Here is a 27,580-nt window from a genome sequence, read left to right as displayed (position 1 = left end):
AGAGAGAGAGCTGGGTCGCTGACCCCCCCGACAGACAATCCCCCTGTCCCGGGCACACTCACCCGCGCTCGCATGGCCCGCGGGCGGGCTTTAGCAACAGAGAGACGGAAGGAGCTCTGGTCCCGACGACGTGCCGTCGGAGGACAGCGCTGGGTTCCGCTTCTTGCCCTGGATCCCCGCCCCACCATCACCCCGAGCCGCCGAGTCCCGTCCGGGGACGCCGCTGCCTTCCCTGAGCGTCCCGTTTGCTCATCACCCCGGGGATGGCCAGGTTGTGCGCTCCAGGCGGCAGAGGACCCAGAGACTCGGGGTGCAGGGGCAGGGCGGGGCGGGGTGGGGCGGCCCGAGACCTGGCCTCCCCCCGACCCCCCGCCCCCCGGCCGTGACGTCAGAGCCGGAGCGGGTAAACTGAGCGGCTGCGGCGGGGCGGGGGCGAGACAGCGAGCGGAGCGCTGGGCGGCCGGACGGAGCTCGTGGCGGCGGGGCAGGCAGCGCCCGCGACCCCCAGGTAACGGGACCCCGCTGGCTGCCGCCAGGGCACGGACGGCGCGGTGGGCGAGAGGGGGGCCGCCGGGGCTCCGGGGAGCCCCTCGAGAGCTCGGAGCGCGCGGGGTCCCTCGGCATGGGCTGGGCGCGGGGCGGCTCGGGGACGGGCGGGGACGGGCGGGGATGGGCCCCGGGAGCGGCCCCGACGGCGCCCGGAGGCGGTTTCCTTCGGGCACCCGGGCTGGTGGCGACGCGCTCGGGGACCCGGGACGATCGGGCACGCCCAGGCGCGCGTCTCGCTGCCTGCGCCTCGGCGGTCTGAGGCTGGGGTGCAGGGGCGCGCCCGACCCGGCCCCTCACCCGCGCTGCGCCCGCAGCCGAGCCCCCAGCCATGGCCCTGAGCGAGCTGGCGCCGCTGCGCTGGCTGCAGGAGAGCCGCCACTCGCGGAAGCTCATCCTCTTCATCGTGTTCCTCGCGCTGCTGCTGGACAACATGCTGCTCACCGTCGTGGGTACGTACGGCCGGGGAAGACACCCCCCTTCTCCGCGTCCCCTCTCGGGGGCGTCCCCCTTTTCCCCAGAGCTCCGCGCCGCGCGTGCCCACCTGGTGAAGTTGAGTAGGCTTTGCCCCAAATTGCCCGTGCGCACACACGCACACAAACACACATACACGCACACACACGCGCGCACGCACACACACGCATGCAAACATGCACGCATACATGCGTACACATGCATATATCTTCACACAAACACGCACGCACACATGCATACACACGTATACATACACGCACACACATACGCATACGCATACACACGTACGCACACATACACGCGCACATGCGCGCGCACACGTACACGCACACACATGCATACACACAGGCTTACACGCACGAACACGCATACACGCACACATACGTGCGCGCACACATACACACACATGCATACACACGCACGCACGCACTCATACATGCGCGTGCACACACACAGCCCCCAAGACTGCCGGCTCCGGGTTAGTGGCAGCAGTTTGTGGGTTCATTTTCCTGGTGATCGGATCTGAAAATTGACATCCGAGAAGATGTGGGGCGTGTGTTTCCTTCTGATAATTTCCTGCTTCCCCTTCCTACTTGTGCTGCCACATCCAACGGATTTGATGAGGGAGAAGCAGTTCGAGTTTGGGGAATAATGTCAAGGTCATTATTCGGCCTCCCGGGAAAGGAGGTTCCTTTGGGGAGGCCTCCCAGGGTGCAGCTCCACACCCCGCCCGCGGGGGGCGCTTTCCCGCGCCTGCGGTGGATCCTCCCCAAGCCCATTGTGCGGGGCTGCGTTTCCGAGGGAGTTTTGAAAAATGAAATAACCGGAGTCCATCTCTCCTCATTCACAGCAGTCTTCACACACTTCTCCATTATAAACAAGCAAAACACCAAGACGAACCCAAACCCTCGATTTCAGTAAATCAAAAGTGATTTTTCACTTTAGACCTGCGGGTTCTCACAGCAGGTTTTTGAGCACCTCAGAGCTGTTTATTTCTGCTTCATTTTCTCTTTTCCTTCCTTTTTTTTTTTCCAGGGGTGGGCGTCATACCCAGCAGTGCTCAGGGGCTGCCCCTGACTTAGGGCTGGGGAGTGTGAGGGCTGGTGGGGGCACTCCCCAGCCCTCCGAGAGCTGATTTTCACTTCAGGGAATGCCAGAGCCAGGGGCTTCCTCCGAGCTCCTAACTCCGGCCTCGCTCTGGCTGGCCCCTCTGTCCAGTCCCAGGCCGCCCAATACATGCACATCACTTTTCCTTTCTCCTTATGACAGTCTCAGAAATTCCCAAGTCTCCGGGGCTGTAAGGAAAACTGCAGATTCCCCTTCAGGAAACAATGACAAAGTGGTTCTGTTGCAGCAATTCAGGATTCCTGCCTCCTCTGGGGTTGCCTTCGTGGACTGTTCCCCTAAGACACCTTCCCCCACCCCCGCCCCTCCCCCCTTGATTCATGTATTTCAAAGGCTTTGGAGCCTCTTCTGAGACACGCTGGCTGGTTGGTGGGATTTCAGATCCCTCTCTGGAAGTGCGCCCACCAGGAGCTCTGTCAGGAGACACCCCCGTAACACCCCCGTTCTGGGAGCATCTCAGATACTCCCACAGACCTGGGGCTCTTCTCCTGCCCACTTAGGTGCCCATTTCTGGTCAGCGGAGCCAGCCTGGGGCTCCTTTCGCCTGGGCCCTGGCCTTGATGTGGCTGGTGGGGAGGGTTCAGGATGATGGCCACCCCACCCCCCGTTCTGCTCTGCTCTGTCCCCAGTCCCCATCATCCCGAGCTACTTGTACAGCATCAGGCATGAGAAGAACGCCACGGAAGTGCAGACCCCCAGGCCCGCGCTCCCGGCCGCCACCGCGGACAGCTTCCAGAACATCTTCTCCTATTATGACAACTCCATCATGGTCACGGGCAATGGCACTGGCAGCCGTCCAGGCGGGCCACCACCCAGGGCCACCACCCAGCACATGGTCACTAACCGGTCCACTGCCCCTTCCGACTGCCCCAGCGAAGACAAAGACCTCCTGAACGAAAATGTGCAAGTGGGCCTGCTGTTCGCCTCCAAGGCCACCGTCCAGCTGCTGACCAACCCCTTCGTAGGGCTGCTGACCAACAGGTGGGCCGCGGGGGTTGCTCAAAGGCTCTTGCAATGACTCGGTTCCAAACTCACTGCCCCTGAGCCTCTGGTCTCCATTTTGCCGAGCAATGGGGGGAGGGGAGCCCAGGGGGTGCGGGGATCCCATCTCTGCCCCCAGCAGCTCATAACTGCTTCTGGATTGTCCCTGCTTTCACCTCCTGGTCAGACTGGCGGGGTCAGGCCCTGCCCTCTGGTCACAGCTCCCGTCGAGGGGGCCACTGCCCCTAGGGCTGTCGAGGACAAGGTGGGAGTAGACAGACAACGGGTGGGGAAGGGCGTGTCTTGCCGAGGGGACCCACGGCCTGGCACAAGGAGAGATGGAGGCTGATTTCTGGAGAATTCCAGCTGCCCCAGTTAGCATTGTCTTTATCTGGAGGCTCAGAATGTTTTCGGACCCATGTTCATTTGAATAATTGTTACGTGGCCAGTGTTGATGTACTTCCAGCGTTCATTCATTCAGTCATTATTTCTCTTTCCTTCTTTCTTCCTTCCTTCCTTCCTCCCTCCCTCCCTCCCTCCCTTCCTTCCTCCCTCCCTCCCTTCCTTCCTTCCTTCCTTCCTTCCTTCCTTCCTTCCTTCCTTCCTTCCTTCCTTCCTTCCTTCCTTCCTTCCTTCTTTCCTTCCTTCCTTCCTCTCTTCCTTCCTCCCTCCCTCCTATCCCTCCCTCCCTCCCTCCCTCTCTCCCTCCCTCCCTTTTTCTATTCGGCTACTCCCAGCTGGGTGTTAAGTAGGGGTCACCTGCAATGGTACTCAGGGGCCCTGTTATTCTAGAAGTCAACCCCCTGGAAAGCGTGTGCCACATCCCTGTACTGACTCTTTTCCTCCCAGCTCAGCCTGGGCCAGGGACTCTGAAAGCAAGGGACAGGGACTTGCAGCAGCGGGAGGAGCTGACAGCTGCTGAGAGGGAGCTGGGGCGGGGAGGCGGCTAGGGGTGGGGGTCTGTGGGCTCCTTTAGAAACCCTCTAGCCCCGAAGGCAGGAGTGTAGACATGGTGGGAGTGATCCTGAATCCCTGGGAGCCAGGCCTGGAAGCACGACAGGGACCGGGAAGGAGAGAGAATGGAGGAGGCAGGGCTGGGGAGACAGAGCATGGTAAAGGGACCCTGAAGCTTGAGTCAAAGAGGATGGTTTTGTTTTGGGGTCCCCGAGGACCAGTGAGACAAGGGTCCAGGCAAGGGAGGGGGGAGCAGGACCAGCTGTGTAAATGATGGGAAGACTTTTGGGGGGAGTGGCCGGGGTTCAGATAGGGAACCCCAGGGTCCTGTGGTGCCCTGCCCCAGCTCTGCTCGGCACTCAGGTGCTGCACGGTTCTAAACCATCTACAGACAGGCTCTCCGGATTGGTTCGTGCCACTGGTTCAAGGTTAACCATCACACTCATGCCCCACCCTCCCGGTGGACCCCTAGAATATTCCAGGGGCCACAGGTGAAAATTGCATAAACAGGGAGAATCACAGCATGAGAGCAGGGACCCCAGGAAAGAAACAGGGTGGGACCAGGGGCACTGTTGGAAAAGCTATTCCAGTGTGTGTGTGGCGCCAGTACCCTAAGGCTGTCCTGTCAGGTACACTGATGGACCCGAGCAGGGCTGACTGTACGTGCGCCAAGGAAACCCCTTCTCAGGGTGACCTTCAGGGCCTCTCTGTTCTAGCAAGACTGTGTTGTAACACACGCTTGGTGTAGGGTTTGTGTTCGGAGAAAGCAAAGGAGTTAAACATTACCTGGGAGAATTGAGGTCCTTACGGTAATGACGATGCCTCGTCCGTCACCGGGTACCAGTATTCCTGGCTCCGGGGTGAGAGCCTCAGGCAAAAAGATGGAACTGTTCCAATTTCCCACAGGTGAATGACCCATGGGAAAACTCCTTAAGACCCCCATCTTAGAGGTATTAATGCTTATCTCAGTCCTGTGGGAGAGATAATGAAAACCAAGGAGACCTTTCTTTCCCCTATTAAAATTTCCAAAGTTTTCACGCTACAGTGACGCAAAGCTTGTTTTGGAGCCTTCAAAATTAGTCTGCTTCGAGAAACCTGATCTTGATTTGTGACCTGCAACAATTCACTCGATTTGTCTGGTGAACAATCCACTTTGGAAGGTTCTCTATTGGTTATATAGGGTGAACTTGAATCCCTAGTGGGTTTTCTCGTTAAATTTTAAAATTAATCCTTGTTTCCTAGCTTCGTCTTGTAAGGTGAGCGGGCAAGCTCGTGTTAATATTGCTGTAGGTGGGACCAACGTGCCAACTCTGGTCCTTCAAAAACGACTGGGTTGTCCCTTTTCTACTATCTTCCAAGCCCCATCGACATAAATGTGGAAGCTGGCAGCAATTCTGAGCTCTCTACAGCTCTGCTCAGAGAAGCGATAAATTTGTCCCCGTCCCCCCTACAGAATCTTCCCCTGCGAGCCCCCGGCAAATAGTCTTTTGATGTAATTTGTGCCAATCACGTCCTCAATTACCGACAAGCTGTGTGACTCACAGTTTCTGCGTTGTAAACAAGTGTGTTTTAGAAAACGGCGTGTTACGGTTGATTCGTATGTTTCTCATCAAAGAGTCGTTAAAACCCTGGCACTGGAGGGTTATGCCCGCTGGGGTAATGAAGCGGTGTTTACGGTTGGCTATATCCTTCTGATTAAGGAGTTATTAAACACGGAGCATCAGCGCTCCACTGACTTGGATCCTGGCTGGCCGGTCGGTCCTGGCATTTTTGTAGGCAAAGGAGCGTTTCCAGTGCTCAAGAGGAGAAACCTTTTGTCTCAGCTGTGGCAGGACTGGAGCCAGTGGCCAGCCATGGCCAGTTCTTCCCCTCACCAGCTTTTTGCTCTTACCCACCGCAGACTCGGCCATGCAGCCGGCAGCCGTGGCCTTTCTTGCTTCTCCTGAGGTTGCTTCAGACTGGACTCCGCAGAGCTAGTCAAGTGCCACCTCGTCGAATTTGCTATTTTTAATTTGTGCTTGAGGAATTGGCTAGGAAGTGGGTGGGGGGAAGTCAGCCTGATCTGGGGGATCAGCCCATCCTTCACCTCCCTGGCTTGGCTTCCTGTCTCTGTAGATCTCTGATTAGAGAAAAGCCCTTGTGGGTGCTTTGAAATCTTGTGTAGGATCTCGTGCCAGACCCTGAACAAAAAATAGCTCTGGGGAAGTGTCTGAGTGCTCATTTGGTCGCATGGCTGGATGGAAGGGACTCCTGTTCCATGTATTCTTTTCTTTTGGGGGTTTGCTGTTGGTTTGGGGGTCATACCCGGCAATGCTCAGCGGTTCCTCCTGGCTCTGTGCTCAGGAATTACTCCTGACAGGGCTTGGGGGACCATGTGGCCAACCTGGGTTGGCTGTGTACAAGGCAGGCGAGCATTCGACCCTCTGGACTATCTCTCCAGCTTGCAATGGTTTCATTTATTCTTATGCAGTTCACTTTATTATTATCATTATTATTATTATTATTATTATTATTATTATTATTATTATTATTATTTTTAACTAAAAAGGATGTGACCAGGTAGGAAGCCAAGGGTCTTTGTTCTAGATAAGCGTGGTGATCACATTTCTGGCTGGTATCAGAGCCCCTTAAGAAACATCCTGTGCCTTGGTGAACTCCATTTCCAGCTTTGAGGCTGTGTGCCTTATTTTCTGTTCCAGTGTACCCGTTCATTTTCTGGTTGCAGTTGTGTGTCAAAGAAGGAGAGGGGAAATGACATTAGTGTCACTTGTATCCTTTGGCCCAGGATGTGAATTTTGGGGAGATACACGGAAAAGGAATCTTTGGGCAGATAAGCAATGAAAACGCCTTTGGCCTCTCCCTCCCATTGATGGAGTTCTGAACGTGGCAGCCTGGGCTGGTGAGGCAGTTCCGAAGGTTGGGCACGTGCCTGGCATGCATGAGGCCCCGAGTTCGATCCTCAGCAATGCATGACCCCACCCAGCACTGATACGGATAGTCCTGGAGGCCCCTGGAGCAATCCAGACCATGACCCCTGCACCGAGCTACACTGAACCTAAGCCCTGCTCGGGAGACGCCTCCCCACCCAAAGACAGAATGTGGCGGTCGCTTTGCACAGAGCTTGCCTGGCGGTGCCCTCTGTATCCACAGTGCATCTGGGCCAGCGGGATGGGGGGCGGGGAAAGGGTTAACCCTGGGCTCTGGGGCCGCTCTGCTTCCTCTTTAGCTTGTCATTGTCTCTGTGGCCTGCTTTTTATCAAGCCAGTGTCAGTGGCTTAATTTATTTCCATAGTTACCTCGTACATGTGAAAGGCAGTTATTTTTCCTCGCAGATCTTCACTCCCATCTGCATGAGGCGCAGGAAGCCAGAGGGCATGCAATCCCGACCGCATCGATTCTGGCTGCGCCCGGGTCGGTCTGCAGCGGGCTCTGTCCAATAAGCAGTGACCTTTTCAGCTCCTCCGTGGACAGGAAAAGCAGCTCCTTGGGACGGGCAGGGAGACTGGACACGGGAAGCGTTTCTCCCCCTTGAGCTGTGCGGCAGAGAGGGGGCGACTTCCCAGGCGGGGAAGCTGTGCCCGCCCCCCACCCCACCCCAGGACTCCTGGCACGCTGGGGAGTGGAGGGAGAGCTCCCCACCACTGAACCTGAGGGCTTGGGTTTCTTACGAGAGGATCGACAACAAACGCCCTTGCGTGGCCGCTTGAAAGCATCCTTCTGTCTACTGGTACTCGCGGACCGTCCTCCCTCTCAGAAGCGAGCTGAGGCCATTGAGAGGAGGGAGCTTCACCTCTCCTCTCCTCTCTAGCAGTTTGCACCCTGCCCGCCCCTCCCTGCATCCGTGCTTTGGCGACAACCACTGTAGACGGGCCTGGGTCTCAGCAAACCTGAGGATAGCGCTTGCTTCGGGTTCTCCGGGGAAGCTCGAACGGCCTCGTGAGCTTTACAGAGAGAGGGGTTTGGTTGTCAATGGTGATGGGGGGCCCTGGGCTTCTCCGCCACGGTGCAGGCACACAGCAGGCAGGACAGTGGCTGCCCTGTGCTCTCTTCTAGGAATCCGGCATTCGCGTTTCCGCCTGTTCCCGCCGAGTTAGCTGCTCTCTGGGCCCGGCCGTGATGCCCGCGGGCCCGGGCTGACTCACAGGGCCGCGGACGGGAGATGAGGGGATGTTGGGTTCACGGTTCGTCACATCAGATCGGGCTCTGCTGGGCAGACTGTTGGTTGAGATGGCAGCCGGTGCAGACACAGGCCATCGCGTGTTTCTGACAAATGTCAGTTGTCTTTCCTGCGTCTCAGGGATGTGGTCCAGCACACGCCGCTCACCCCCAGTGGCCCTGGCTTGCTGCAGCTGACCCTTTTTCTAGGGTGGGGGGTCAGGGGCTAGAGGAGGTGGAGGGTGGCCCAAAGGGCTTCCCACTGTGCCGCCTGCTTGGGGCTGGGGAAGAAGAACCCCAGCATTTGCCTGTGGCAGCCGGCTTGGGTCATGGTAAACACGACAGGCACACGTGTCCTGGGAGGGCAGGGGTAGTGCTAGGGGCCCTCCTGTCCATTCATCTTCCTTCCTTCCTTCCTTCCTTCCTTCCTTCCTTCCTTCCTTCCTTCCTTCCTTCCTTCCTTCCTTCCTTCCTTCCTTCCTCCTTCCTTCCTTCCTTCCTTCCTTCCTTCCTCCCTCCCTCCCTCCCTCCCTCCGTCCTTCCTTCCTTCCTTCCTTCCTTCCTTCCTTCCTTCCTTCCTTCCTTCCTTCCTTCCTTTCTTCCTTCCTTCCTTTCTTCCTTCCTCCCTCCCTCCCTCTGTCCCTCCGTCCCTCCTTCCCTCCTTCCTTCCTTCCTTCCTTCCTTCCTTCCTTCCTTCCTTCCTTCCTTCCTTCCTTCCTTCCTTCCCTCCCTCCCTCCCTCCCTCCCTCCTTCCTTCTTTCTTACCTTCCTTCCTTCCTTCCTTCCTTCCTTCCTTCCTCCCTTCCTTCCTTCCTTCCTTCATTCCTTCCTTCCTTCCTTCCATTCTTCCTTCCTTCCCCTGTCTTTCTTTCCTTTCTTTCATCATCCATCCTTCCTTCCTTCCTTCCTTCCTTCCTTCCTTCCTTCCTTCCTTCCTTCCTTCCTCCCTCCCTTCCTTCCTTCCTTCATTCCTTCCTTCCTTCCTTCCATTCTTCCTTCCTTCCCCTGTCTTTCTTTCCTTTCTTTCATCATCCATCCTTCCTTCCTTCCTTCCTTCCTTCCTTCCTTCCTTCCTTCCTTCCTTCCTTCCTTCCTTCCTTCCTTTTTTCCTCCCTCCCTCCCTCCCTCCCTCTGTTCATTCACTTCTTTCTTTTTAGTTTTGGGGTACACCCGGCTGTGCTGATGCTCACTCCTGACTTTGTGGTCAGGGGTCACTGCTGGTAGTGCTCAGGAGACCACACAGGGTGCTGAAGTTGGAGCCAGGGTGGCCCCAGGAAAAGCAAGAGCCTTTGCCCCCGGGCTCCAGCGTCTCTGGCCCTGCCCTGCACGAAGCTGAGCAGCCCCGTCTCCGGCCAGCCTGGGGCTTCCACCTGTCACTGCCTCTGGCCTGTCAGACATGCTGGGTCAGAATCCCAAAGGCAATGAACAAGGGCCACGAGGAGTGTCTTTTTGTTTTGGGGGGTGCTACACTGACCGTGCTCAGGGCTTATTCCTGGCCACGCTGGGGGACCATGTGGGGTGCCGGGGATTGAGCCTGGCTCAGCAAGGGCCCTCTACCTGCCGTACTGTCTCTTTGGCCCCACGGGCAGTGGCATTTATTTTGTCTTATTTATTTTTTGCTTATTGGGTGACACCTGGCGGTGCTCAGGGGCTGCTCCTGCCTCTGCACTCAGGATCTATTCCTGGCGGTGCGTGGGGGGAACCGTATGGGATGCCAGGGATCGAACCCCGGTCGGCCACGTGCAAGGCAATCACCTACCGACTGTGTTATCCTCCAGCCCAAGCAGTAGTTTTCTGCTTTTCTTTTGTTGTTGTTGTTTTGGGTCATTCCTGGTGATGCTCAGGGGTCACTCCTGATTCAGTGCTCAGGGATCACTCCTGGTGATGCTTGGGGAATTGAGTGGTACCAGGGATCGAACCCAGTTCTCCTGCAGGCAAAATCCATGTTCCAGCTCATTCGGCCATCTCTCTAGCCCCACAGTTTGTTTTTCTTTTCTTTTTTTCTTTTTTTGCTTTTTGGGTCTCACCCGGCAATGCACAGGGGTCACTCCTGGCTCATGCACTCAGGAATTACCCCTGGCGGTGCTCAGGGGACCATATGGGATGCTGGGATTTGAACCTGGGTCAGCCGTGTGCAAGGCAAACGTCCTACCTGCTGTGCTATCGCTCCAGCCCCTGTTTTTCATTTTTTAAAGCACAGCCCGTGGTCTTGTTAGAAAGACCCATAAGCACACAGGTCTCAGCGACTTAGAACAGAAACTGCCTTTCATCCCTCCCCCGGGTCTCTCCTGGGACTGGCAGTGCCACCAAAGTAGGCCAGTCGGATGTGGCACATCTTACTTAGACCCTCGAGATAAGCCTGTTACTCTGAATTGGGGGCCAGTCCTGTAAGTTCCCTGAACCTCAGTGGAACACATGGAAAGATGAAAAAAGTGACCTCTGTTCCCCGGAGCCGACTCTCGGCCCCTCCCAGAGACCTCTGAGATCTGCCCGGAGTTCTGGTCTTTGGTTCTGGAGGCCCAGGAGGCAGTTAAGATAGGAGCGTGAGAGATAACTTTTGGGAAGGTTTTCACTGAAGTCACCTGGGAGGGCGCCAGCTTTCGAGGCCAAGCACTGGACCAGACAGAATAGCCCCAAGTGGAATCAGCCTGGGGACAGGGGACCATGACCTCAGCTTCCTCTTCTGCCACCAGGAAGATGGATTAGCTGCCCTTGACCCTTCTCCAGTCTCTGAGCGGGTCGGTGCCAGTGTCTGGAGACTGGAGTAAACCTCTCAGTGAAGGGATTGTTGTTCGCAGGGTTTGACTCAGACCTGCACCGGAAGGGACCCTTCAGGCTGAGTGCGGGGGGCTCGGGGCTCCCCGTCCTTCCGCCTTCTCGGTATCGTTTGGTTCTTGGCTAGAATCATGGGGCACAGGGCGATGGAAAAAAGAGACCTGGGGTGCCCCCCGGTTCCTGCCTCTTGGGTGACCACCTGTGCTGGCACCCTCAGGGTAGGGGCCAGGAAACTGCCCCCGCTCCGACCCCAGCTGTCTGCCCAGTCCAGAGAGGGTAGAATGAAGAAGAAAGATGGGGAAGGACCCCGTTTTCTGGGGCCCCTTCCATGTTTGGCTCAGGTTTACCATCTAGTCTCCCATCCTGGGCTCCAGGGAGGGGCAGGGGTCACTTTGTGGGTGGTGTGGAGTGGCAGGACCAGGCGTCAGGCCCGAGGCAGCCCTGGTACTGCTCTGGTCTCTCACTGCAGCCTCCGATAGCCATGATCTCTTTGGGGACCTGCTGGCAGGGCCACTAATGAAAGGCTGCCCGCCCGTATCGCTGCCAGGGGAGCCTCGGTTCAGGGGGATGAACTCCACATGCATCCGAGATGGGCAAACACACAAAGGTCAGGCAGGAAGCAGCCACGGTATGAATCCTCCACCCTGTGGCTGCAGCAGATCGTCCCCCGGGGCCTGGCGGGGCTGTGCGAGAGCCGCGAGCAAACAGAGGCAGCCGCTGAGTTCCGCGCCTTCTCTCTTGCAGGATCGGCTACCCCATCCCCATGTTTGCGGGGTTTTGCATCATGTTTGTCTCCACCCTCAGTAAGTGCCGGTTTGCTTTGGGGTGGAGGGCCCTCAGAGGTGCGAGTGCAGCCGGGGGCGGGGACGGGGGGGCGGGAGGTGGTCCCTGTGAGGCTCACTCGAGGGGGCCCGTCAGCAGCCCACTCTGTGCTCCCCCGCCTGCAGTGTTCGCCTTCTCCAGCAGCTACGCCTTCCTGCTCATCGCCAGGGCGTTGCAGGGCATCGGATCCTCCTGCTCCTCCGTGGCTGGTAGACGGGGCGCCCCAGGGAGGGTGCAGGGAGGGAGGGGGGGCGCTGTCTGGAATCATTTAGGGATTTGAGGGCGTGATTTTTGGCTCTCTGGTTTCTGGGGCGCTGGCAGGGTGGGGGGCCAGAGAGTCGAGGGGTGAGACTCGGGCTCTCCCAGAGCTTGCCTTGGTCACCGTTTGTCCTCCTGTCCAGGGATGGGCATGCTGGCCAGTGTGTACACGGATGACGAAGAGAGAGGCAACGCCATGGGGGTCGCCCTGGGAGGCCTGGCCATGGGGGTCCTCGGTGAGAGGGGAATGCTGGGCCCCACCTCCCTGCCCTCCTAGCTCCTCCCCCCTTTCATGGAGCCCGTGAAAGACAGTGGGGAGGGGTCCGGTCCCAGGAGGTCCTGGACTCCCCCTGTCTCTTCCCCGCCCCCATTTACTGCAAACGAACCTTCCTGGGCCCAACAGGAAAATGAAGGCGTTAACAAACGGTGTGCCGAGATACTGTCTTCTAGAACATTCCCTAAGCTGTGACTTCCAGGGGCTTGCCTCCACACCTGGCCTGGCCCAATTCCCAACATGTCCCCCCTCCCTGCTCCCCAAGGGTTTCGGCCCCTCCCTTCCTGTCGACTTCCAGCCTGCATTGGGGGGCCCTTCCTGAGCCCGGTCACTGTGCAGTGCCTGCACCCCCATCTTTGAGCTTTACTCCTGGGGTGTCCCAACTAGACGCCCACCCCGGTCTCAGGCTGCCAGGGCAGCCTCATCTTACCACATGGAGTGTAGGGGCCACCCCCAAATGTTTCCTTGGCCCAGAGACCCAGGAAAGAGGGGGTGCCCACCGGGAGGTCCTGGTGTGGGGGGGGCAGGTTTGCCGATTCCGACCCATCCGGGTCCCCATCTCCTCCTTGCAGTGGGGCCCCCCTTCGGGAGCGTGCTGTACGAGTTTGTGGGGAAGACCGCTCCGTTTCTGGTGCTGGCGACGCTGGTGCTCTTGGACGGAGGTGAGTGCACGCGGACGGCGCTGTGGCCGTGGCCTCCGCAGTCCTGGTCTCCGGGAGCGAGGGGACAGGTGCTCAGGGCCACGCTCTCCTTTGCTCTCGCAGCCATTCAGCTCCTGGTGCTCCAGCCGTCCCGGGTGCAGCCCGAGGTAAGCGGCGGAGAGGGGTCGGGCCATGCTGGGGGAGGGGACCGGCTTTCTGCTGGCGATTGTATCCAAGACCCCGAGGGAGCCTGAGGCTCACTCAAGCCTCGAGGGGGACACCCTGATGGGCCAGGGGAGGTGTGAGCAGGGCCTGGCCGCAGGGCTCCCCGCCCCCCGCTTCCCCGAAAGGGGCCCAGAAACTCCCTCCCGCTCTTCTCACCCCCATTTTCACTTGGCAGAGCCAGAAGGGGACGCCACTCACCACCCTGCTGAGGGACCCCTACATCCTCATCGCTGCAGGTGAAGCCCCACCTAGTGCGCGCCAGTGCCTCGCCGAGGTCGTGTGGTAGCTGCGGAGGAGGGGCCTGGGGGGCGCGCACGTGGAGGGGGAGCTTGGGGAGGGGGGCGGGCTGCGGAGGGGCGTGGAGGGCGCGCACAGGAGTGGTGGGTGGGCACGGAGGGCGCGCACGGAGAGGGGAGGTGGGCGTGGAGGGCGCGCACGGGGGGCGGGGGCTGCGGAGGGGCGTGGAGGGGCGCACTGGGAGACGCGCACTGCAAAGGTGTGTATCCAGGAAGCTGCTTTTTTCCATCCCTGGTGTCTCACGCTCGGCTGAGTCCCTTTCCTTTTTCTTTGGGGGGCTGAGACATCGGGGTCCCCAGGACTGGTCTGGGACCGGTCTTTCTCCTGGTGATTCACTGCTCGGCCCTCGAGGGGGACAGTGTGATGGGCCAGGGGAGGTGGGAGCAGGGCCTGACCGCAGGGGCTCCCCACTTCCCAGAAGGGGCCCAGAAACTCCCTTCCGCGGAAGATGGCGTGTTTGGGGGGGCTCTCAGTCTGGATGGACCCCGAGGAAGTCCTGGGATTCTTGCGCGAGAAAGTGGAGCTCCCGGTGGGCGGGGCATTGAAGCTTATACCGACTCAGTGTGAGAGTTTGGGGCTCAGATGGAAGCCGCTGAGCTGGGGGTTTGGCTCCCAGTAGGAAAATTAGCAAAACTAAGGAAACCGAAATTAGGTGGGGGGCAGGAGAGGGTTCAGCCACCTCCGTGAAATCAGTGGCACAGAGTCAACAGTCTTTCTGCATCGTTCGAGCACCTGCACCACGATGGTGCAGAGCTGCTCCAATCAGGATTGGAGCCATTAGAGATCCCCTAGGGCCAGAGCCCAGGAAGTCCCCGAGGCCCTCAGGAGCACCAGGGCGACCCTCCAGCTTCCTGAGCCTCGCCTCTTCATGGCGATGGCTGTGTTAACTGACCCGCAGGGGCTCGGCTGGTGCAAGCTGGCCCAGACCCGGGGACACAGGTGTCCGGAGCTCATGGGCTCCCTGGGAGCAGCTGTGGCCGGGCATGAGCAGGACCGAGCCGGACCCTCGGGGTTGGAAGTGCGCTCGTCGGGGGTGGGGCTTTAAGCATCTTGGGACTCTTCACTGATAAACTGGGGCGTTAAACCACACCACCCCTAAGGCTCCCTCGACTTCTCACCATCCGGACTCTGACATTCGAGTCATAGTCCTCATGAGATGGTGGTGGTGGCAGTAATGATATTAAACCAACCCTCCTCCCAGCCCCTTGACTCATTGTCTTTGGGGAGCAATGCGAGGAGGGTGCAGTCTGGGGTGCTGGGACCATGGGTGCGGGGGGAGCGGACCTGGGGCTACTGCATGCCAATCCTGTGCCCTTTGAAGCCCTCCCTGGTTCTTCCTATTTTTCTTTCAAAAGCAGACATTCGGGGTTCTCCTGTGAGATTGGGGCATTCCCATGGTTACACAGGCACACCACCGTGTTCAAAGGGGCGGGTGGGCCGGGGGGTCCCTGACAGACAAGTGTGAACCCCTTTCCTTCGCAGGCTCCATCTGCTTCGCCAACATGGGCATCGCCATGCTGGAGCCGGCCCTCCCCATCTGGATGATGGAGACCATGTGTGCCCGCAAGTGGCAGCTGGGTGAGCCCAGGGATGGGGCGGAGGGCTGCTCTCATTCCAGAGCACTCGTGCCTCGGGGGGCTTCCGTCATCCCTGCTCTGTCAGAGCCGGTGATACGGTGACAGTTCCTCTTAGGGTTGGAATATTTGAGTCTGTTTCAGAGGGGCAGTGAGCGGGGCCCTGTGTTCGGGCTCTGGCATTTGAACTTCCTGATGGGTGCAGAGCTGATGGCCTGATGGCCTCAGAGCCCTGTGGAGCATGATGGCTGGGAATAGATTAGCCGCGTTCCTCACGGGCACAGCAAGGAGAGTCATGGAAAGACCAGCCACGAGCCTGGTTTTGAAGAGGATGGTTTTTGGAAAGCATTAAAAAATTATATATAGGGGCTGGAGCGATAGCACAACGGGTAGGGCGCTTGCCTTGCACGTGGCCGACCCGGGTTCAAATCCCAGCATCCCATATGGTCCCCTGAGCACTGCCAGGGATAATTCCTGAGTGCAGAGCCAGGAGTAACCCCTGTGCATCGCCAGGTGTGACCCAAAAAGCAAAATATATATATATATATATATACGTATATATATACGTATATACATATATTTTATATCGGCAGAGCCTGGCAAGCTCCCCATGGTGTATTCGATATGCCAAAAATAGTAACAAGTCTCACAATGGACACATTACTGGTGCCCGGTCGAGCAAATTGATGAACAACGGGACGACCGTGCTACAATGCTATTTTATATATTTTAGTCAGGTTTCAGTCACACAGTGTTCCAATACCTGTCCCTCCACCAGTGTACATTTCCCACCACCAAGGTCCCTGGTTTCCCTCTGGCCACCCGGCCCCCGCCTGTCGCTGTGGCAGGCACTGTCCTTCTGAAAGCACTTTCAATGTACCAAGTAGAACATGCTTGTTATTTTAGGAGAACCAAAGTACAGTTGGAGGAAGTCAGGGCTCGAGTTTATCTAAAAAGAATCAGTGTTTCTTATGAATGACTTTGCCCACGTTTCTGTGGCACGCTTGTCTTTCCGGTTTGATCTGTGTGTTCCTGGCACGCTATGGTACGAATTCTTTCCCCGAAGTCTGACTCGCCCGCCCTGGCTTTGTCACATGTCTTCAGGGACAGCGTGTTTGGGGTGTTGGCTCAGAATGCTAGAACTGGTGGGATTTCCCCCTCAGCCCCTCTTATCACAAATCAAACCTAAAACGGCTCGGACAGTGGGTGGGTGGACAAGACATTGGAAGCAATCTGGTGCCTCAGATGGAAAGAAACTAAGAGTGGCCTGAGATAACTGCCTGTCCCGGGGTCTTAGTCATGAGTGGGCACCAGAGCACAGATGTGGAAAAAGGCCCTGGCAGCCGGGCTGGCCAGATGTGAGTGGATCTGTTTGATGCTGAGGATGCGGTCAAAGGTCAGCTCGGTCTGACCAGAGCTGCATGTCCTGCTCCTGCAGGGCTTTAAACCTTAGGCTCAGTGATGCTGGTCACCGAAGTCAGTCATAGACCTGACCGGAAGTCATTCTTTTTTTTTTTCTAAAAAAAGGATTTAAAAGAAAAATATGAGGGATTTGTAGAGCAAAGTGAAAACAGCTGCACCGTGCTGAATAGAATAGCAGGTATAGTTCCTGTTTGGGTGGGGAGTGAGCACAAAAGTCTGGTCCTGTGCTGGCCCATTTACTTCTGTCTAGAAAGAGGGATAACTTGATTGTTAGGGATGATTTTAACTTGTGCGCGCGTGTGTGCGCGCGTGTGTGTGTGTGTGTGTGTGCTTATCTTAATGTCCCCTAATTGTGTCAGTGCCTGTGTCTGACGTCTGTCGTGTGAGATAAGGTCAGGTAGGGAGGACCGACGCAGAAGCCATCCGACTTGCTGGCGCGTGTGAGGTCACCGTGGCCCCGTGTGGGGAGCTGGCGCTGGCCAGGCCAGGTGGAGAGCTGGCCCCGGGCAGGGCTGAAGGGAGATGAAGTGGTTGATAGATAAATGAATTTCATTTCTGGAGTGTCTCGGCAGCTCTGTGCGCCTGGATAAGCAGCTCGGGGTCCGGGCTGGATCAGTCAGCCGCCGGATATTAGCTGCTTGGGTGCTGGCCTGGGGCTTCATTTCATCCGCTGTAATCACCGCGGTGGTGTCTGACGATTATTAGTTTTCCTAACATGGGGCTGAGATCAGGCCTGATACGGTGTCCTTTCATAAACTTTCAGGCATCGCTTTCTTGCCGGCGAGTGTCTCTTATCTCATTGGAACCAACGTCTTTGGGATACTGGCACACAAAATGGGGAGGTAAGATACACACAGCTGGCTCTCACTTCCCACCAGGCCGTGCTGTGTAAAAGGCCAACCGGGGCTCTCTCTGGGCTGCTACGGGTCACGGTTTTGATTTTCGGTGAAAAATTGGACGGGGAGGAAAATTGAAGTCATTTATGGATGGTGCTTTTGTTTTTGTTTCCTGTTGCTGTTGTTGTGGCTAGGTGGCTCTGTGCTCTCCTGGGAATGATAATTGTTGGAATCAGCATCTTATGTGTGAGTAACATGACATTTGACAAGGGGAATCAATCTGGCAGAACATTTCGCTCTGGGCAGGAAGCGCTAGGAAACACTTGACTGCATTTTGAAGTTTATTGATCTTCGTTGTGCTAAAGCCTTCCATTTTCTTCTAATTTTTAAAATTACCTGTAAAATGTGGGGGGGGGGGCAAGATTCTCCCAGGGGCGTATTTGTGTCCATTGCAAATGATCTTTCCTTCCCCCACCCCCATCATCGTGACATCTCAACATCCTCAGCATCTTAAACTCTTTGGACATTCAGCTTGGCTGAGAGAAAACAAACCAAACATCTCCCCGTGGCCACTGTCCGCCCCCGAGAGGCCTCTACTGCTCAGATACGGGGTGTGGTTTCAACTGAAGTGAATGGTTTTATTTAGGAAGAGAGAGGGGAGGGAGGAGAGGAGAGACTTGTTGGGGGTGCTGGTGATTCCAGGGTGCCCTGAGAAACCCATTTCTGACTTTCCAAGACAATTTACAGGTAATGTCATAGCTGTTCTTTCCCTCTTCCAGGTTCCTTTCGCAAAAAGCATTTATGGACTCATAGCTCCGAACTTCGGCGTTGGGTTTGCAATTGGTAAGTCCCATGAACAGTTAAAACTTGGATACGAAAGTTCAGATTGAGAAAAAGATAAAACTGTAGCCAGCCTGCTTTGCCCTGAGCAGCCTGGCGCTCGTCCCCAGGAAGGTGCCTGCTTAGCGGCTTCCTTAGACCAGTTGCTTCCGTCCCACACACCGCCATCCGCACAAGCGCGCCGTTTACAGAAACACACGGCTGCTCCCGCTGCTGTGGACGGATGGGACAGTCGTTCCCTTAGAGCAGGTTGGTTTGGGCTCAGCTCTGTGAGCTGTGCTCAGCCCTGTCGTGGGAGGCCGGCAGGCAGAGATCAGGGGACACACGTGTTTTCGAGAGACAGAGATCAGGGGACACACGTGTTTTCGAGAGACTGGCACGATTGGTACAGAGCAGGCGAGCCACAGGTGCTGTGGTGTGTGTTGATCCTTTGGTAGCGTTAACCGCTTAGCTCAACCTGTGAGAATAATACTCTAGCTGGACAGTCTCCTTGTGTCTCACCTGTCATGGACACATGGGTCTTGGGAACGGCCAGTGCGGAGCCTCATGGATAAAAGCAGGGATTTGAACTTGGATGGGGCACCTTAGGAAGAACGGAGCTTGTGCTGACTCCCACCTGCCAGGCCCCGGAGGGTTCCCTGGGTTCGCAGGGCCCTGGGCATATGGCTCAGCATTGTAGTTTCAGATTTTTTTTTTCTTTTTAGGTCACACCTGGTGATACTCAGGGTTTACACCTGACTCTGCACTCAGGAATTACTCCTAGTGGTGCTCAGGGGACCATAGGGGATGCCGGGGATCAAACCTAGGTCAGCCGCGTGCAAGGCAAATGCCCTTTTCCCTGTAGTATCGCTCCGAACCCTGTTGTTCAGGCTTTAATTCTGCTGAATGTCCAGCTCTGGTGTTTATTTTGCTCATCCGGAGCTGTGACTTCTTATTGTAGGGACCCATCAGCAGCACCTGCTCCGATGGAGGCCGTGGGGGACTGACAGTGAGACCTCAGCTGGGGGTGTCCACAGACCTGTTTCGTTTTAGGCTGCTGTGATCAGCCCTATTTTTTTAGGTGGAATGAAATGGGGCCTGCTCACCGGGCTGGACAAGTGAACCGAGATTCTTTGGTTTGCTTTGAGGGACACACCCAGAGATGCTCAGGGGCTCCTGGGGATGTCCAGGACCATATGGTCTCGGGGATTACAGCAAGCATGAGACAAGGTCTCTGAGCTGTCTCTGGCCCTGTGGAAGGCAGAGTTCTGAACAAAGTATTTTCTTTAAAAAACAAAACAAAAATTGCCACTTGTCCCCAAACAATGAAGAGACCAGATAATCTAATGCTGGCCTTGATGGAATGGTTTAGTTGTTTTAGCCAGTTGAGAAGATGCCTTTGATTTTAGTTTCCTGTGGAGAGACAGGTACTCTGGTACTTTCCACTTGAATTCTCCCAGTCTAAGTTGGTGGAGAGCATGGATGGGAAGACGGGGCGGGCATGCGGTGTGTCCACTCTGGAGGGACCGACCACCCCAGGGCAAGGGGCCTGGGGTCCACCCTGCCCTACACTGGAGACTGGGTTTGCAGTGTCATGTGAGGTACTGGACTGCCAGGCGGCCTCCCCCAGAATTCATGCTCCTCCCTCGAGGCAGGACAGGGGCAGGCAAGCGCTGGCCCACAGTCCCGGGGTTCTCTTCAGAGCAAGGCCGGCTGTAGGGAGTTTGCCTGGAGCCCTGGAGGAGGTGATGACCAGAGGGGCGGGAGGGTGGTGCCGGCCACTCAGCCACTTCCTGCTCACACCCACGTTTCCTGACTGTCCGCAGGGATGGTGGACTCCTCCATGATGCCCATCATGGGCTACCTGGTCGACCTACGCCACGTGTCCGTCTACGGCAGTGTGTATGCCATTGCCGATGTGGCCTTTTGTATGGGCTACGCCATAGGTAAGGACTTGACCTTTGACCTCCGTGCCTGACTGACAGTGCCTGCCAAGAGCACGGCCAGAGAGTGGGGGCCTGACTACGAGGCGCCTGGAGGGCGTTTGGTCTAACCTTCTCTTTTCCAAAAGGTCCTTCCGCGGGCGGTGCGATCGCCAAGGGAATTGGATTTCCATGGCTCATGACAATTATTGGAATCATTGATATTCTTTTTGCGCCTCTCTGCTTTTTTCTTCGAAGTCCCCCTGCCAAGGAAGAAAAAATGGTAAGCAAATTTGAGGGGGTTCGATTAAGTGTTCCTTGATCATTTGAGTATGGCTGTCGGGGTAGTTTCCTCATGGTTTAATGGTAAATTCCACTTCTGCTCCTTCTGGGGAGGACCTGAGTGACAAAGTTCCTTTCAAGTTTATACCTCCTGGGGCAGCCGCTACTTTCACTCGATCAAGCATTTTGTGTATTGAAGAATGAAATTACTTAGACAGATGATTAGCCATTAATACAGCTCCTTTGTTGACCAAATATAAACATAGGACAGTTCCATTCAGTGTTCAGTGGCTATTAAAAATATTGGACATAATTTTCCTTTCTGCCTCTGCACCCCTAAGATTAGTCATTTTTGATGTTCTTTGCTTTGCTTCTCTGATGCTTACGGTTTCCAGTAATCGTGTCCTCTTGGTCATTAAGACTCTGGAGAGGAGTGTAGCTAAAAGGTCCCCATATAAAACTATCATATGAGCACATGTATGCCCACATTACCTTTTATTTGTAATTTTATGACAAAATCACAGTATTAGGCAGGGCATAGTAGTGAGAATAAAAAAATACCTTTTTTGAACAAGTTCCAACTTCTCAATTCTAAATTTGAATTTTGAAATGGCATATTATTTTAACCTTCGGCATAACTGTTCTTACAGAGTGGTGCTGACGTTTTAGACATCAGATAGAGGTAGATTTAATGTGGCTGAAAGACAAGTGCCTTGGATTAAGGATGAACGAGATAAACAAGGAAATACACAAGAAAGATGGCATTTGTGTTTGTGGAGGGGTCTGACGTTTGCTGGAGACATCCCCTTGAGAAAGCAGTTTGGTTCTGATGGCTGAACTGAAATGGGTCAAATGGTAAACTGGTCGCATGTGAGGTGGCAGCCAGCAGCAGCTGCCTGTCGCTGGTTACATACGGCCAGGGGTAGGGGTGGGGGCGGGGGGCAGGTGGAAGGCAAAAGCCTGGTGACAGGAGCGAGGCCAGGCAGCGTGTGCCTTGGAGAAGAAAGAGCTGATTATGTCGCTTGAGGAAAGCCAGTGCAGACAAGGGGTGGCTTTCTGGGGCGAGGCTACGAAATGAAGGGTGGAGAGAGCAGAGCAAGGCTGACCCCCACCCCTGCAAACCTTTCTCTCATTAGGCGGCTCTCAGAGGGTGGGGTGTTGGGCTTAAAGCTTCTTTGATGTTGAAAGCCTCAGCGCTGCTTTTCTAAACTGCAGTCCCAGGCACATTGGCTAGAGATGACATGAGCTCTTGGTTTGGGCTGGATTTCTATTTAAAAAAAATCATGGTGCTTCCAATAGTGAGAGAAGGGGAGGGAAAAAAAAAGCGGGTTTATTTCTTAAGCCTCTCTGCAAGTCTGAGAAAGAGCAACACACTTTTGAGGAAAGTGTGTACCAGTTCTATGAGTTACAATGTAGCAAGAAACTCACTGGGAACAGCTGTTTCTGATGTGGGGGTTTCAGGTGGAAGAATTGTTTTTATAGAGAGGACACTTCTTTTTGTTGTTGTCGTTGTTGTTTGTTTGGGGGCCACGCCCAGCAGTGCTCAGGGCTTATTCCTGGCTCTGCACTCCGGAGTCACTCCTGGCAGGTGGGGGTGGTGGGGGGGACCCTATGGGATGTGCTGTATGGAACCTGGGCCAGCTGCGTGCAAGGCAAGCACCCTACAGGGCAGGGCACTTCTTTTTTTTTTTTTTTTTTTTGCTTTTTGGGTCACACCCAGCGATGCTCAGGGGTTACTCCTGGCTCTGCACTCAGGAATTACTCCTGGCGGTGCTTGCGGGACCATATGGGATGCCGGGGATCGAACCCGGGTCGGCCACGTGCAAGGCAAACATCCTACCCGCTGTGCTATCGCTCCGGCCCCAGGGAAGGGCACTTCTTACCTCTTCTTCAGGCTTTTCTCTTCTGTCCAGACAGGGTGGGTGGGCTCTTGGGAGCCGTGCATCGGAGGGTCCTGAGTGCTCACTGCAGCCCTGGGCTGACTGCCCTGGCTGTGCTGGAAGCTAAGGACTGTGTTCTTGCAGATTCTAATTCGCAGAATGCTTCTCTTGCGGGGCGCTGAATGAATACGTGAGCGCGCCACTACTTCTTGCTGAGACAGGTGAAGTGGAACTTTCCTAGCAGGCACGTTAGCTGTCTTTGTCTCAAGGGCTGAAGTGGAGACCTTGCTGTGTGCGTTTTCAACGTCCCTGCCGGGTCTCGGCAATGCGTGCACAGTTTGCTCTGACACGTGTCGGTGGAGCCAGACTTTGCTGTGTCTGATGAACTACTATGGCTCAGCTCTCAGGAACTCGGCTCTGGGCTGTGGTCAGATGACCCTGGTCTTTTCTTCTTCCTTGCAGCAGTACCTGGGGGGCTTGGTTTACAGCATGGACTCTTCCCCTGGCCCCTTCTCCCTGACACCATGTGGTGTATAGTCATGCCTCTCTCCAAGGCACTTTGGGATAGTATATTCCCTCTGGAATTTCAAGGTGGTGGGGGATGGACTATTCCCAAAATGGAGAGATAGGTTGTACCAACAAAGGTGGTTTAGCGGAGTTGCTCAGTCCAGTTGTTTGACTGACCTTCTCTTGCAATGCTCCTAGTTGAGTGTGGATTGAGTGCCCCATGCTGGCATGCTGGCATTGCGACATATACGCAATCAGCACTCATAGTGGATGGACTGGGGCTTAGAGGACTGATCCCAGTGGCGCCTAATGAGGGTCCCCTTGGTGCCCGCAGACTTTTCAGGGTCAGGCTCCTTTGCTCGGCATTCCTGACTGCAGTTGGACCCTGCTGGGCTTTCTGATTGGTCAGTGTCTCATTGTACCTAATGGTTTCCATGGTGCCCAGGCTGGCACACTCAATGGTCCTTTTTTTTTTAATTGAATCACCGTGAGATACAGCTACAAAACTTTCATGTTTGAGTTTCAGTCATACAATGATCAAATACCTATCCCTCCACCAGTGCACATTCTCCACCACCAATGTCCCCAGTATACCCTTTCCCACCCTCCCCCTGCCTCCACGGCAGTTTCCCCCATACTCTCTCTACTTTTGGGCATCATGGTTTGCAACACAGATACTGAGAGGCCATCACATTTGATCCTTTATCTATTTTCAGCCCACACCTCCCATCCCGAACCATCCCTCCCACCATCATTGTCTTAGTGATCCCTTCTCTATTCCAGCTGACCATGGCCCTGTCTTAATGTTCCCAGGTGATGCATACTCCACAGCCGACTTGTTCCCACTCCACCCACTGCTGCTCCTTTCTCCCCTCAAGGTTCCAGCCTGCTCCCTCTCTCCCGTGTAGCTCTCCCTGAGCACTCCCAACAGGGGCTCCACCTTGAGCCCGGGCTCAGCACGGTAGGGGCTCCACTGCTGACAGGCACACCCCGTGGGGGCCCACAGGCCACCACCCTCTGAAGACTCTGCTGTGGGCCTCGGTAATGCCCCATAACGAGGACCATTTCTCAGACATCACGCTACCAGTACCCTGTCAGAGCAGTCGGGATCAGGAGGGTCTTCTGTGATCCCACTGAGGCTCACTGACCTCGGGGGTTGGACGGTACAGACTTGCTCCGGGGGACGGCAGTGGCTGTGTACAATGCCTGCTGCCTCAGTGACTTAGAAATTGAGGCTTTTTTTTTGACTCACCTGGGAGAAACAGTAAAAAAATGTGGAGGGCCACGAGTGGCTGGCACCTGGAGAAAGTTCTGTGGGCAGCCCATTTCAGGGTTCTTTGGGATGCCCATTTCAGGGTTCTTTGGGATGAGATCCATGGATTGAGCCGTTTCTCAGGTTTCTGGGAGACATCAAGAAAGGTGGCAACTGGCTCAACAGGAATGAGTTTTAACCCTGATATCATGTTCAGTTTCTGCCCAAAGGTAACAGGGCTAAAGAATTCATACGGGGTGGGGGCTGGGGGGTGCGGGTGGGGAGTCCAAGACAAGTTGGTGAGGGGATTCAGTTTAGTTGTACCCCATTGTCCCACTGGCATCCTTTGAACTCATCCAACCACACCAGAGTGTTTCAAGTGCTGGCTTTGTTGTAAGGCTTCCTGGGTGCCTCCCCACTAACTCTCGCTTTACTTGCCCATGCCACACGGGAGCTATTAGGGAACCAGTTTATCCCACATAAGGCTGTGACGTTGGGGTACCGTACTGAAAAATGCGTGGCATGATCTTGGCAAGGTTGATGTCATGTATTGCCAGACTGTGTGCTTGGTCTCTATTCTCGGGAGTAACAAGTGCTCATCAGCAGAGCCTCTCGTAAACCACTGCTTTGTGCTGTGGTTGTTGAATCCTCCCTGATGAGCTCTTTATGGTCCAGGAGGAATGTAGTTTGTATCATTTTGATCCAAGGATTTGTGCAAGGGTGGTCAGGATTTGGGGTGAGGTGCTCTGTAAAGAGGTCCTGTGCTGCTTAGCGTGGGAAACCTAAGGGGCCATAGCTAGGATCTTAAAAGGCTCTACGGTCTGTCTGTGAAGATGGTACCAGAACCAACAGAAATGGTCAGAATCCAGCCCCGGACACATTTCCACGGGAGGGTGCATCTCACCAGAAGTTAGCATGTCCTTGTTACGGATGTGAGCACATCTGTCAACAGAAGTTGGATTGGCTGCTGTCCGGAATCCCTCTTCCAGTTCCAAAGTCTAAATACCTTCATTCCAAAACCTAACCAGCATGTTTTTCTTAGCTCAGTTTTGCCGCCAATTAATCTTTGGTTCTTCTACCGTCTCCATTTGTTGGATTCTTTCCAACTACAGACTGCCAGGTCTCCCAGCCAGACACTCGTCAAGGGCACCAAGTGATTGGGTGAGAGCGGGTAGTACCAAGACAACATTTACACTAGTAATTCTTTAAAAACAATAGGTCAAACCATCTTCCCTCTATGAAACAAGTTAATGTGCACTTTGTTCTCTTCTAGGCTATTCTCATGGATCACAACTGTCACATTAAAACAAAAATGTATACTCAGAATAATATCCAGTCATACCCAATAGGTGATGAAGAAGAATCGGAAAGTGACTGAAACCCTAAAAAATTCATCCTAGTATTTGTGTCGTGTTTCCAAACAACTCACTGAACACCGTCTTAGTCATACCATCCATTCCCGTTGAAAAAGTATGACAACCAAAGGTTCTTCTTTCTTTTCCATGGTTATGATCGATTGCCAACAGCCTTATAAAGAAAAAGAAGCTTTTCTAGGGGTTTGTATAAATAGTGTTGAAAACTTTATTTTATGTATTTGATTTTATTAAATATCATACAATATATTTTGACGAAATATAGTGTAAATCTATAAATATCTGAATCCAAATCAAATATAATTTTTTTAACTTACATTCACGAACATCTGGGCAAAAAAAAGTCTATTTTTTTCTGAATATTGGTAACGAGTGTTTAAAACTAAAGTACATGTTCTGAGACACTTCTGACAATGAGAAATTAGAAATCTGAAAAACATAAGCAAGACAGCATATATATGTAGTGATACTAAGTGTTAACTTGTAATCACTGTAATCAATATATCTGAGCGACAAGCTAGTTATCTCAAATGCAGAGAACAAGAACTCATCAGTCATCTTTGGGATTTATCCATAAATCTTGGCTGGTCTTCTATGTCATTATCTACCTGGAAACAGATGGCTGTAAACTATGCTTACATGTCAGGTAGTTGGCATTAAGTAAAAGCCAGTAAGGGAGAAGTAAACATGTTCTGAAAGTCAAGAAAAGCACCCGAAATGTAGAGTTAGGAACTAGAAGCTTCCTTTTAAGACATATACTTGATTGTCTTACTGGATGATAAAACTGAGATATTTACTGTCAAGGTTGTTGAAGCACGGCAAGATATATTGAATCAATTTTTAGAAAAGAAACTTAAAAGCTGGGATGACGTGGGAAAAACAGATTCTAATCACCCTTGACCTGTCTGGAGGTCATCCAAGTGCTTTCTAGGGATTTATTAATTTTGAGTTGTTTGAAACTATTACTTTTTAGATTTCTAAAAGTTGTTTACATCATTGTGAAGACAAAGGAGGAATGAAATTGTCTTGAATCACATTAGGAAAACAGGTAAAGATAGGGTGCTCAGGGCACCCTTTTTCACAGGCAGGAGAAACCAAACATCTAAGATGTCTGTGTATTACTCTATTGTCCAGTACTGTGTGATGTGGTTTTTCTAAGCATGACAACATTGACGTGCCTTTTCAGTGTAGCAGCAAATACTGTTAGTGAACATTGTCACTTTACATCGTGTATGAGATATGACTGGAGTGTGGAGATAGTATGGAATGTCTCAAATAATACTTGTTAATTCCCTAGTTCTGTAATCATAAAAATTACCTAATGTCAGTTCTTTGGCTAGAATTGTATTTGTTAGCTTAGACATCAAGAAGCAAAGAACTCTAGAAGACTCAACCATGTAACTGTCTAGCAAAGTAGCTAATACTTCATTTTCATTCTCTTTACGAAGATTTTAGATGGGGCTTTGAGAGATCTGAACTCTGGATTTCAAGTGTGTAGCTAGAAGCAAACAAGCTTCCTATGTACATTTGCTCTGTGCAACTTGCACAGGCCGGCTGCTTTGGAAGATGGAGGCACTCATGTGGCTAAAAGGAAAAGGCAGGATTGTTTGTTACCACCATGTGGAGAAAGTCAATGTCTCAGAGGGTTTGTAGTTCTCCCCACCCCGACATCACAGAATTTTTCCAGAATTTTTGCCTTTAAGGACTCAAGAATGACTAGTAAAAGCATGCCTGCTGCTATCCCAAAGGATGAGAAATTTTAGTTTAGTTTTAAAAAATGTTTTAATCAAAAATATTCTTTTAATATTCTTTTAAGCACAGTTTTGGGATCAAAAGATGCCACTTTCATCTGAGAGAGAAAACATTTTAAGACTTTTGTTCACTAATATTCTGGGGTTAACAAGACTGAAGATAGAGGTTTTAAAAATATCTTTTTAAAATGTTTTAGATCATGTTTTTTAGAACAAAAAACATGCAGCTTTCTGAAGGTTTCTTTTGAGCACAGGCATTTTTTGGGTTGTACCTGGCAAAACAGATAGAAAAATTTTAATGAGGTAGCTATGAATGAATGTTTTTTTTCAAATGCTGTATTGAATGTCTATACCATCCTTAGCTAGTTTACTTAATAAATCTCCTGAATGCTACTGTGCCTGATTGTATTCCTTTATAAGCCAGACATCAATTAC

General features: G+C 53.8%; 1 protein-coding gene across 1 annotated transcript; it reads left to right on the top strand.

The window, feature by feature from the left end:
* The first annotated feature begins 383 nt into the window (after window positions 1–383).
* Window positions 384–27,538, top strand: SLC18A2 (solute carrier family 18 member A2). Its single transcript, XM_055118779.1, has 16 exons — window positions 384–508; window positions 864–998; window positions 2,775–3,126; window positions 11,755–11,813; window positions 11,958–12,041; window positions 12,234–12,326; window positions 12,937–13,026; window positions 13,129–13,172; window positions 13,406–13,466; window positions 15,010–15,105; window positions 17,287–17,365; window positions 17,554–17,605; window positions 18,139–18,202; window positions 20,005–20,124; window positions 20,250–20,383; window positions 25,295–27,538. Exons 2-16 carry the CDS (start codon window positions 878–880, stop codon window positions 25,397–25,399), a joined length of 1,554 nt encoding a protein of 517 aa, XP_054974754.1. The 5' UTR covers window positions 384–508; window positions 864–877; the 3' UTR covers window positions 25,400–27,538.
* The last annotated feature ends 42 nt before the right edge of the window (window positions 27,539–27,580 follow it).

Source organism: Sorex araneus, chromosome 11 (genome assembly GCF_027595985.1).
Source record: "Sorex araneus isolate mSorAra2 chromosome 11, mSorAra2.pri, whole genome shotgun sequence".
Lineage (NCBI taxonomy): Eukaryota > Metazoa > Chordata > Mammalia > Eulipotyphla > Soricidae > Sorex > Sorex araneus.
Note: the sequence above shows the minus strand (reverse complement) of the source record. Positions and strands in the feature narration are given on the sequence as shown.